Source organism: Panicum hallii, chromosome 9 (genome assembly GCF_002211085.1).
Source record: "Panicum hallii strain FIL2 chromosome 9, PHallii_v3.1, whole genome shotgun sequence".
Lineage (NCBI taxonomy): Eukaryota > Viridiplantae > Streptophyta > Magnoliopsida > Poales > Poaceae > Panicum > Panicum hallii.
Window position 1 is genome coordinate 5,705,928 of NC_038050.1, and position 12,157 is coordinate 5,718,084.

A 12,157-nucleotide genomic window follows, 5' to 3' on the forward strand; every position below is an offset into this window, starting at 1 on the left:
ACTCAAAATATAGCTGAAGCTATTACTCACAACAGAGGGGGGGGGGGGGGGGGGGGAGGGAGGGAAGAGAACATCCACAAATTTGACCATCTGACCAATATATTCAGCTGCAGAAACATCTATCGTACGTCCCAATTACATCAATGGACAGCCCATCTAAGAGCTGAACAGAGGTGTAAGTGCGTCTGCAAGTCCTTATCTGCTTTCTAGTAGTCTTTCCTTACCTGCTGAACAATATCTCATCTTCATGTGTTTTAGAGTTTTAGCTCGCTAGGGAACACCGCCTTTACCTTTCTTGGACTTCCCATGTGATCTTCGTGATCGCGTCCACGTGATCAACACAAAACCAAGGAACTCTTGGAGTTTGAGATGAACAGTTTTTTGAAAAAGGATCAACCCTGCTTTTGTAGAAACCATATAAAATGTTGGTACAGCAAGATGAACAGTATAATGTCGCAGGTATATTCCTAGAACCATCTGATGAAACTTTTGTGCCTTGCCTGTGATAATGGCGGCGATGGAGCAACCTGCACTCTCCCCTGCACTCAAGTTCTATGCATGATGCATGTGTTACTTGCTTCAGTAGTTCAGTAAGTTTTTTTCGGCACACTGCAATTTCAGAGATCTTCAGATGAAACAGCGTGCGGAGCCCGAGAGCAGCATGCTTATCATTCAAAGAGCCGCCTCCCATCAGCAACGTAGTTTAGAGTTTACTGACGAATTCAGAGCAAGCAGCAGCGAGCTCCAGCATCGATGACGATGAACGCGAGCACAGTATGCTGTTACGATTGGCTCAGTGCCGCCAAAGGTCGATGCCTGGCGCTGTGACGCCGGGAACGACAGGCTGACTGCAGGAAATCCTCAACCCTGAACTGGCCTTGCTCTCGACGGCCAGCAACGCGAGCGAGCACCACATGCGGCACAAGTGTGCAGACACCCCCGCGATGGCACCACCCGCCGTACAATGACAGGCACGCCGAAACTGAACTAGCCGTTTCGTCTCGCACGCCCCCACTGACCTGACGGGGCCACGGGGGCGGCTGGTCGGTGACTCGCGACATCGGAGCCGGGGAATCTCCTTTGGACCAAGAGAGGCGGAGAGGCAGGGTTTGAAGGGGACGGGATGGGATGGAAGACCTTTGCGATTCCACTGCACCGGAGGTGCGGCGGCCGTCGGCGCCGGCGAATCGTCGAAGGGGAGAACGTAAGTCGAATGGAGGAGGAAGAGGGCTTCGTTGCAAAAATATCTATACACGATAGGGGGTTTATGAAAAATATCGGATCGCGATTAATAATCGCGATCCAATTTAGGGGGTTTTGTGAAAAATTTTGGACCGAGATTTGGATCACGATCCAAATAAGGGGTTTTTCTGTAAAATATCATCGGCCGGAAAAAATGGCCGCCGACGAGGCCGCGCTGCCACCGCCGGCCGTCATCCCCAGCCACTTTCCTTCAGAGAAGGCGCCCGTCCGCGCCTTAGTCCCCAGGCGCGTCGCTGTCTCCTTGCAGTTGGCACCGAGCCACCGCCTTTCAACGAGAGCCGCTCTCGCCTCGACGCCACCATGGACGAGAAGTAAGAAGCGACAGGGAGGCAAGCAGCGCATCCATCACCATGGCGGCCCTGATGTGCACCTATCTGATCCGTGCATTCAACCTGTCCCGCCGTCCGAAGGTGGAGAGCACGGGTTGGCCTCCTTCAGAAATTTTTCGAAGATTGCAAATTCAGAGTTCGGAGATGAGGCCCAGATTTTGGCCGTTTACATGACAGGTTCCCGGCGGTAGAGAATTGCATGTTCAAACCCACCTCAGGAAAGCTCTGCTGATTCAGTGTTCGAGATGGAGCCGACAACGAGGGAACCCTGTACCTGATCTTCATTCAGAGTTCGAGTGGTGATATCCGTTGCTTGGAATTTGGAATGAACCAGCATCGTCGCCATGCGTGTCTTCCTGAAGCTTTCCATCAAGCCTTTGAAGTTTGAGTCGATCTGAATCACGCGGCGAGTTGTATTCTCTTTTTTGTTTTGAGGAAAAGAGTTGTATTCTCTTCACTAAATAAGTATGGCATTGATGTTTTTTCTTTCTGAAAACTCGTGTCCGTGAATTGATGCAAGATCTACAAAGGAAGAAAAGAGTGGCGATTATTTGACTAGACCATCTTGGATTCATATTTCACTTATGTGCAAAGTCAAAAGGAAAAGCCAGCAAAATAGACGCAAGTTAGATGCAAATAAAGCCAGATTTTCCTGACTTGAGTACTATGACCCACCTTCACACAAGTAATAGATCGTCAATCTTTTTTTTTTGTTTCCTTTTGTGCTACTGCAGGTTTTGAACAAGCATCTTATAGATAAACTTCACTCTTGCAGACAGACCACATGAACAGAAGCTACAGAACATGGCCACCATCAAGCTTGCTCTTCCAGTGGCTCTCCTGCTGCCTCTACACCCTCTCTTCTTCCTCTGGTTTGCTCTCTTTCTCCATTATGAATGGTGTTCATTTATTCATGATACAGGGCTCATAGTATTGGCTCCGTTCCGAACACGGACGCGAAAGATGTGTACCATGCTCTGCCTGGACGCAAAGTACATGACATGCCCGTCCACAGGCAGCGAGCAGCTGAAGCCGGCATGCCACTGCTGCCTGACCAACGAGAATGGCTGCACCATCTAACTTTAGGGCGGGGAAGAGTGAAGAAAGCCCTTGAAGAGCCTGATCAAACTCTTGCATGGCCAAACAATAGGATAGGTGTTGCTGTTGAATAAAAAGGTTTTGCAAACCATTATTGGAAGTACATCTGTTGAATGGACGTTATCTTGCCAAAATAAACGAATTGCATAATAAACATAGATTCAGTAGTTGCACATGATTCCATGGGATTGAAAGGCTTGAAGGTACGTTGCAGCATTTCACGGCTACATTTACATGATCACGGAGAATGAAACCAAAAATAATGAAGCTGCAGAGCTAATTCTGCTTGAAAATTAACTTCCAGCTCGATACAGTTGAACACACATCACATTGCTACCAAATCCCATAACTTTGCAAATTGCGACACAACACATTGCTAAATGATGGCAGGTCACAACCAGAACATACACAATATACAACAAAGGTGCAGTCCACAGAACTTTATTCAAAATAGCTTGTTGATCATGATAATTCACTTGGACCATCAAAATGTTATAACACGATACAGCTGAGAGCATAACTCCCTTTATTCAACAATACCCAATTCTTTATAGACATTTAAATCTCTTTGCCACATAGAAGATCCAATAGACCAATAGAACAAAGTAATATTTTTCACGAGTATTCTCCAAATTTAACTCACAGTTTTCAAATAGAAAAACTGTGAGATCTACAATCCTAGTTATTCTCATGTCAGAAAATTTAATTTTGCCTTCAAAGCAAAAATGTATCAAGGCTACTATTCAAAAGAGATTATTTTTGTTTGCCTAATCCTGCAACCTACCAGGTAGTATGGTAAATAAATGAGGTTTGAGGGCACATATTTATGTAGGATCAGAATAGCGTATGGAGAATAATAATCACCACATTAAAAAATCCAGTTAGCAGATCTATATTAGAGACATCTCACTTCATTTGATTCATAGCTTAAGTATGAATATTTTCTTCAGAGTTCACTGTTCTATACAATGTTGTGGCACTTGCAATTTTGAAATCTTGATGGGCAGAAATGGTTTCTTATATGTTTCCCCTTAAGATGCTAATGTTCTGCAATCTATCTACTGAAAATTTCTCACATGCTGCTCGACCATGCACTCTAAGGGGGCTTTTTTTTTCTCCAGCGGCATTCTCACCCCATTATCTGTGCTGAATCTTGTGAATCATTTCAGAAACTACATGGCACTACTGTATACAGAAGAATTAAGAGGCCTTAACAAATAACAGCAGCAATTTCAATATTTCTGCTAGAGCCATCAACTGGATTCACAAGCCATTGTCGTAAACCAACCAAAATTTATTGTATAATAAATTGAACCCTTTCAAGCATACTGAACATACATGATCAACTGCTAAGCAGTAAGCATAACCATTTCCTCTACATTCATAACACTCACTTGGAACTAGCCTGATCCTCTAACATTTTCAGAAGTTGCAACCTTAGCAAAATCTCACTTTTAACCACAACATAGCAACTTCACATTCATATGCACACTTGACTACTTTAGCTGAAACATTTCAAAATCTCATAAATATCTTAAACTGTGGTGCACATCAAAGTAGTCTAACTAGGACACAACCATTTCACTAATTACTCCCCTCTAGATCTTATTTTTTATAGTGATCCAAATTTGAAAACAATGATGCGAGCAATGTTAACAACTCTCTAAAGTACCAGTTTTGCCCCACTGCAAACAAACTTTACACCACCCTGGTCACTGGGTTGCAAAAACTTACCTAAAACTACCCCTTCCCCTTTTGCCCAATCGCAACAGCCACACACTGATAGGTGAAAGCCATATCACTGCAATCCTCTTCTCAATAAATAATATAATCCTAAGATAAAACTGTAGTGTTCATCAACGAATTGCTCCATTTCGAGTAAAAGAATATCTTTTTTCATACCATAAAACAAACAATCAAGATACAGAGCTCGAAGCAATATCGCTAAATCTAAGACAGTATTCCCCAAAGCCCAATTGGCATTTCCACTGGCAATGAAAATATCTCCACAGTCAATCTCACTAATTATTGCTTCCTTGTTCCAAAATTCTATCAGTTTCTTCGTACAAGAAAGATAAAACAAATCAAGAAACGAGGCCATACAGAGCTCTCGTCGTCTCACTCGAGAACGATCTTGGCGCCGACCGCTCGCATCTTCTCAGCTATACTCTCCGCCTCCTCCTTGGGCACTCCTGCCTTCAGCACGGCCGGCGCCTTCTCCACGAGCTCCTTCGCCTCCTTCAACCCCAAATTCGTAAACGCCCGGAGCTCCTTGATGATCTTGAGCTTCGCCGCGGCGTCGAATCCCTCCAGCTTCACATCGAACGCCATCTTCTCCTCCTTGGCCTTCGCCTCCTCGCCGGCCGCCCCGGGTCCCGCTGCGCCGCCGGCGAGCGGGACGGCGCCGCCCGTGAGGATGGCCAGCGGGGGGAGCTGGTCGACGCCAAGGCGGCCGCGGAGGGCGTCGGCGAGGGAGGAGGCCTCGAGGAGGGTGAGGCCGCAGATCTCGTCGACGATCCCGGAGACGCGTGGGGTCGGGGTGACGGCGGTGGAAAAAGCGGCGACAGGGAGGGTGGGGCGGGGAGGTAGGAGGCGGCGGAGGTGGAGGAGGCGGGACGCCATTAGGGTTTTCGCGGGGAAGAGAGCGGACGCCGTCACGGCGACCCGGCCGGCGTGCAGCAGATCACTTGAAGCGAAGGGAGGACGTTTCGTCACTTGAAGACGTGAAGGCGTATTTTCGTGGATTACGTAATGAAGTCAAGAAGGCACATAAATTTATTAATGACCAATCCTCGAGATGTCAAAGTTTTACGCTATTGATATATTCTCTGGAAATACGAAGTTTTGGAAGATGTACAGGTGCTTTTACTACTTTACGATATTAATCCAGGCCTAAATGTAATATGTCTTAAGGGTGTGTTTGGTTCAGCTGTGAGCTGTGAAAAAGCTGCTGTCAGATGTCTGCTGTGAAAAAGCTGCTGTGAGATGCCTGCTGTGAAAAACTGAAAGTCGTTTGATTCAAACTGCTGTGAGTTGTCGACCGTAAAAAAGTTATATATTGTTTTTATGCAAATTGACAGTATACAATATTTTTTTGTGATGACCAAATTATTTTTCCTTTAAATCTTTATTTTTATATATATGAAAATATTCGGAGTTAAATTTTTTGTATTCTTTTTTATTTTCATTTTCTTATATATGAAAAATCTTTATTTTCTTATATATGAAAAAGAATTGAAAGGATATATATGTGACCAATAGTAGGTATGTAGTTTTCACAAATTCGGAAAAGCTGCAAAAGCAGGGTACAACCTGCTTTCAAAATTGTAAGCAGCTTTTTCAAATCAGCTGCAGAAAAGCTGAACCTCTTTGGTTCAGCTTCTGCTTTCTGAAAGCAGAAGCAGGTTCAGAAAGCTGAACCAAACATAGCGTTATAGATATTTGGAATTATTGAACACATATGATTTACTTCAGTATTTTAAATGACGGGTTGTAGTCGTACTATAACATTTGCAGACTACAATGGACTATAACGGTGCTAATAGCGGTTGAGAACCCGACACTAAATCTTATAACTCGCTATTTAAAATATTATTGTTCTATGGTAGGTCCAATTTTGTATTCAATATGCATGGTCATCGGATGGATCTAGGATTTCAAGTTAGGGATGATTCATCCCCTTCTTCCTCCCTTCTCTCATTTTCTTAATCGTCATTCTTTTTTTCTTACTCTTCATTTATGGTTGAAAATTATTGGAGAAACTTGAGAGACTCCATTCGCCCCATGAGGGTAGGAGGGGTTCCAGTTCCCCTTCCCCCACACTGAAGTTGTCCCTGATGATTATAGTTGGTCTAGCAGAAGTGCAATGGTGCCAAGCGATGTAAGCACGAGTGCTAAGGTAGCACGGCACCGATGCTACAGTTGCTATTGGTGCTAAGATGAATCCTAGTAACAAAATTCGTTTGATTTCAAAAATCTTGGTTAATATTTCGGTGTTTAAAGTTGTGAGTTGACTTTTGCGACAACTAACAATGGTTGATCACTTGATCTGTCATCAGACTGTCATGCAGACGATTTAAAGCGGTGTCATGGCGCCAATAGAATGAGAGCTGGTATGGTATGGTTGAGTGGAAGCACACAATGTGTTGCGTGCCGAAATGCGATTAATAGATTATGAACGTTGAAAATTCTCATTACTTGATCGGAACAGCGATGATGCCGTTAAACTTTCATCTCCTTCCCTTTCCCCTCTGCTTCACCTAACGCGATTCAGAATGTTTCAGCAATGTCCCCGCTGGCGTCCATCTTGGTCAAACAAAACAATACTGTTTATAATCTAGACTTCTGAACCGTCAACCTTTGCAATTAGTCCGCCCAAAACACGCACCGTACCCAACTTGCGCAGCCATCGAATGTTCTCGTCATCTAGGTCCAGTGACTGGTTCACTCGCTAGCTTCGTTGAACCTGTCCCATGCCTCCATTCATATTCCAAAGAGCGTACAGGTTCCAATCTTCCTAGGTGTCGTGTGCAAAACTTCCAAAGTTTCAACCCGTCCATGGTTGGTCCAGGCCTCCATTGTAGAGCAGGGGCACGAGCATAGCATCACTTCTAATCTCGAGTCACCATTGCAATTTCGTCCAGTATAATAGTCGAATTCTACGATGAACCAAAGAATAGAACACCCATCGTCATCATATCATTAGAGTGATCTTTTCACGGACTTGATCGATTCCAAGTTCCATTCCAAGTCCAAGCCGTCGAAGAATCGAGCGTATGTCTATACTACACGTATCATGTACTGCAGGTTTTCCCAAAACTTGTCGCAGCAGAATCTCTCCTCAGATAACCTCGTACACGACGGCCTGCGCGGCGTCGGCGTCGTGCAACTGGGACCCCGCCGAGCGGCCGCCGGCGCCAGCATCCGCACGGAGACCGCCGGAGCTCCGTTTGGCCCTGGCGTCGTCGCCGGCCGAGGAGGAGGACGACGTCGCCGCCTGGGTCTGCGGTGGCTTGTAGTACATGCGCGCCGTCTGCGGGCAGTGCGAGTGGAACCTCGCCGCGACGCGCACGCCCATGTCCAGCATCTCCGCGTACCGAGACATCTCGATCGGTGTCTTCTGTGCCGCCGGCCGCCGCGCACGTTGTGCTCTGTCGGGAGCGCTTGGGGGCACGAGGAGGGCAGGAGGATTCGCGGCCCGGCTATATACCTGGCGGGCCGCCGGGCGCGGCGCGAGGAGCTCCTGGTCCTGGCTGTGCGACTGGGTGGCGCTTCCTGTTTCGCGTGGCTTTCGTGCGGGTCTGGGTTTCCCCGCGGCGAGGAGTTGACTATAAAAACGTGCCCTTCTGCGTTGGGGTCGGGGTGGCTTCCGTTCCCGTGCGTGGGCTGCTGGCGCGCTAGCTAGCTCCGCCCTCGTGGGTCCTTGCCGGCGACCACGTAAAAAATGGTGGAGGAAGCGTGGTCGCAGCGCCAGCGCACGCACTCGGCTGACGGCCGGAGCGGACGGAGGATTTCGTGGCAGCCATGGGGGGCGGCCGAGCGCGACCTTTTTGTTGGGATGGCCGGGTGGGAACTAGCTTCATGCGGTGACTGTGAAGGGCAGTGGATGGACTGGTCGTTATCCTGCGTCGCTGACAGAAAGATTTCAGGTTTCAGAGCAATCGATCGTATCGCACGGGCACGCTACTCTGAATCTCTGATTTCCTGACTTAACAATTTGTGGTCTCGTGCCCGCATATTTGTGTCCCGCTCCTGCTCTCGTGGGGATCAGAATGTGTTGTCTTTGAGCACTGGAGCTGGTAGCTAGCACACCTAGCAGTATCATCTTTTAGCCCTGAAAAAAGAGGGGCCATTTCCATCTTTCTGTGCACACAGGAAACTTTTCCTAACAAAGAAGATCCACGAACAGTAACAGCAGTCAGCAAATGCTCTACTGAATTGGACTTTGTCTTATTCTTCCGATCCGTTTCCCTCCAACTGCACCTGACGCTCCAATATAATGCTGCCGCTGCTGATCTCCATCTTGGTCTCAAACGCTTCTAAACTCGAATGTAAAGCATATTGAATCAGCCTTGCGGCCACCCAAAACACGCACCCAACAAACTTCATGATCCACCGAACTGTTCTCGTCGTATAGCAAGGTTCAGCAACTCCGTTGAACCAGTGCCGGCCCGTGCCTCCATCCAAACAGGCAAAGAGCATCCAAGCTCGAATCTTCAGTCCATTCCAACTTCCAAAGTTGCAATCCATCCCTTGGTGGTTGGACCATGGTACCGCATCAGCATGAGCGTAGCATTGCTCTGAACTCTGATCCGGTTCAACTTCGTCAGTCTATTCGATCGATTTCAGAATACGAACCAATCAACCAAAGGAAAATATAAAACACTCATGATGTTTGTTCAATGAATGATTTTTTTTCCGTGTTGAGTGAGTGTTCCTACACAGGCTACAAATCAAAGAATAGACTACTACACATGTACAAATTGTTTTCCGTTCTCCAAAGATCTTATCATCTCGCAAGAAACCTCTCGCAGCACTTGCGGAAAGCCGGAGACCTCGCCCTCTAGCAGCCTCCCTCCCTCATATGACCTCGTACACGACGACCTGCGCGGTGTCGAAGTCGTGAAACTGACGGCCCGCCGGCCGGTCGCCGGCGCCGAGGTCCGCGGCCGCCGCGAAGGGCCGCAGGACGGGCGCCGCGCGGCGGCCGCCGGAGCTCCCGGCCCTGGCGTCGTCCTCGGCCGCGCCCGACGACGACGACGCCGCCTGGCTCTGCGGCGGCTTGTAGTACATCCGCGCCGTCTGCGGGCAGTGCGAGTGGAACCTCGCCGCGATGCGCACGCCCATGTCCAGCATCTCCACGTACCGAGACATCCCGGATACGATGGCCGCCGATCCCTTCTCTGCCGCGCGCCGCCGGCCCGTCGTCGGAGAGAGTAGCCTTGGTTCAGCTGGGGTCGTGTGCTCCGTGGGGCACGAGGAGAAGGGGAAGAATCCGCGCTCGGTTATATAGCTGGGGGCAGGCAGGCAGCGAGGCTTGGCGCTGGCTCGGCGTGGCGGAGGAGGTTGGGCTGGGTGGGTGGCGGTGGCGGGGCGACCGGGTGGTGGCGTTTCGCGTGGCTTTCGTGCTGGGTTTCCGCGGTGGGGATCGGAGTTGCCTGGGAAAACGTGACCCTCACTTTTCGGGCGCGGTTGGGTCGCCGCGCATGGCCTTCGTTTCGTGCACGCGCCTTGACCACGTAAAACAACGGAGGGAGGAAGCGTGCTCGCAAGGCACCCGGTCGCCGGAGTGGACTGCAGTTTTTTTTTTCTTTTGGGAGATTTTAGGGGGCGTTTGGCCACCCAAAGCGACCTTTCTTGCCGTTCCCCTGCTTAAGTGCTTCTGGCCCTTTCACCGCTCGGTGGCCGGCGGCCGAGGATGTAAAGAATGTGTTTCTGGCTGTCCAGCGGCGGAGCTGGCAGAAATTCACGCCTAGGACCACTAATCAAAGCACTAAAAATACTTAAACTGGTGCACATGCTGATAGCTACAATAGCAATAGTCTAAAAGCGCTTAAATTGCATGATCTAGAGTACATCCCCAATTCCAAGTCTAATTGTACTACAAGCTCAATAAAAATGATTTCAATTTCCTAGGCCTCATCATTGAGTAATTCTAATATACAAAATGGAGCTTAAATAAGCTAATCTGTTCGATTCGAGAAAAAGAAGGGATTGCCTCGCCGGATTAGGAATCCAAACTGAGTAACTGACTATGTGCTCCTGCTATTGTGCTTGCAGCCTTGAAGGAGCTCCAGGATGAGCCTCCGGCCCCGTGCTCCGGCTGCAGCCTGCTGCCAGAGGAGCCGCCGCCTAACCGCGCCGGCCTCCGGGCACGGAGGTGCCGCCGCCCGCCGATCCGTCTAGGGACTGGGAGCCGAGGGATTGAGATTCTGAGAGACAGAGAGAGGAGAGATGCCGCCGGCTGCAGCCCTCGCGCCAGGCCGCTGGCGCCGACGCGCCGCTAGCCCCAGCCGCTCGCCCGCTCGCTAATCGCCACCTAGGGTTCAGGCGCGCGTAGCGAGTCGAGGCGAGAGCAGGGAGGGGCGGGCGGCCGCTCGTTCGTCGGGCAGAGGAGGGGCGAGCGCTCGGCCATGCTTTTCCCAGGCCCAGGAGGACGCAAGCTCGAGAGGGGCGAGCGCGAGTTGCTGGGCTGTGAGCCCGTCATGGAGTTTGGGTCGGCGGCCTGCTGATAACATGGGCCGTTCCACAGAAGTGGTTGCTGAACCATGGAAAAAAAGAGGGGTATAAGAGGTTATTTGGGCCACGGCCCTAGTGGCCCAATGCCCTGAACCCTATCCGCCGCCCCTCTGTCGTTATCGCGCGTCTCACCGAATCGCAATCCACACGAACGCGTGTCTGTAGCTTCACGGGAAAGCAGCTGCTTGCTGACAATATTCTTCTCGTGCCCGGCGCGTGCTCCTGCAGTTACGTTAGGTCTCTACGTGTCGCCGGAGCGGTCTGAGCGATCGATGGTGACGTCGCGTGGGACCCGCTCGAGAGGGGATCGATCCGATCCGAGGCTAGGTGGTTGAGTGGGGCCAGCGGTCGGAGCGGCGCTTTCGGCTTGGGCGCCGCTGTCGCGTACGCGTAGCGCGTCGCGGTGCCACGGAAACGGAGGAGCGAGGTGCGCGCTTGGCTGCGGTGTGGTCGTGTGACGGCCAACGTCGCTGGACGCCTGGGCGGCTGTTGCGGGCGGGCTGGCGAGGACAACGGCGTTTCGACGGCCGCGGACGGGAAGAGCTGCGCGGCGGGCAGGACATAATATTTTATATAATTAATTTATATTTATATTAAGTACGCGACTAACTTGCTCGCCCGGCCTGATTAAGGAAAGCATAGATGCCCTTCTTTGCAGATGAATGTTTCGGGTTCCTGCACGCTAGCCTTTTCTTCAGATCTAACTTTTTCTTGATTTGCTTTTCACACGCACCTGGCTGTGCCATCAAGGCAACGGATGCCGGAGGTCCTTGATTTGCTAGATCTCATGGTGAGCCTGAGGTAGCCGAATCAGGTGGGCAAGCCGACGGCAGCAGTGCAGCACAAGCCATGGGGAAGGGCTCGGGGAAGAGTTGTCGTCGTGAATGGGATGAGTTTGGGTAGATGGAATTTCACGGATAGAGTCACCCCTCATCCTACAACAGCACAAATCAAATCAATGTAGAACCGGGGTCAGTTACATTCATTGGAGATGCTCTAACGCAGGCAACTTGGAGTAATATATAGCAACGAGTATGGTTTGTGTTAGGGTTGAAAGTGGTGAGGATAATTTCCGCATCCAATCCGAATTTGAATTTTGCAGAAATGGGGAAGCTTTTTTTTTATATCCAACTGATATGGATAATCCAAATCTGATTGTGCGCGGATGCGTAGTAGGATATGATTTTAGAGAAATCCGACGGATATGGATTATCCATAAATGAACGCGG

At 49.6% G+C, this 12,157-nt stretch overlaps 3 protein-coding genes across 3 annotated transcripts; all 3 read right to left on the reverse strand.

Moving 5' to 3' along the window:
* Positions 1 to 4,565: 4,565 nt before the first annotated feature.
* Positions 4,566 to 5,386, reverse strand: LOC112876195 (50S ribosomal protein L7/L12-like). Its single transcript, XM_025940247.1, has one exon. It carries the CDS (start codon positions 5,310 to 5,312, stop codon positions 4,809 to 4,811), a length of 504 nt encoding a protein of 167 aa, XP_025796032.1. The 5' UTR covers positions 5,313 to 5,386; the 3' UTR covers positions 4,566 to 4,808.
* A 1,908-nt stretch (positions 5,387 to 7,294) lies between these two features.
* LOC112877882 lies at positions 7,295 to 7,840 on the reverse strand. Its single transcript, XM_025942257.1, has one exon. It carries the CDS (start codon positions 7,792 to 7,794, stop codon positions 7,531 to 7,533), a length of 264 nt encoding a protein of 87 aa, XP_025798042.1. The 5' UTR covers positions 7,795 to 7,840; the 3' UTR covers positions 7,295 to 7,530.
* Positions 7,841 to 9,081: 1,241 nt separating this feature from the next.
* On the reverse strand, positions 9,082 to 9,729 carry LOC112877224. The gene has a single exon (XM_025941457.1). It carries the CDS (start codon positions 9,561 to 9,563, stop codon positions 9,270 to 9,272), a length of 294 nt encoding a protein of 97 aa, XP_025797242.1. The 5' UTR covers positions 9,564 to 9,729; the 3' UTR covers positions 9,082 to 9,269.
* Between the last annotated feature and the right edge of the window lie 2,428 nt (positions 9,730 to 12,157).

What these genes read in the sequence shown, in the direction of transcription:
- LOC112876195 (XM_025940247.1), bottom strand. Translation starts at nt 5,312, where the DNA reads ATGGCGTCCCGCCTCCTCCACCTCCGCCGCCTCCTACCTCCCCGCCCC.
- LOC112877882 (XM_025942257.1), bottom strand. Translation starts at nt 7,794, where the DNA reads ATGTCTCGGTACGCGGAGATGCTGGACATGGGCGTGCGCGTCGCGGCG.
- LOC112877224 (XM_025941457.1), bottom strand. Translation starts at nt 9,563, where the DNA reads ATGTCTCGGTACGTGGAGATGCTGGACATGGGCGTGCGCATCGCGGCG.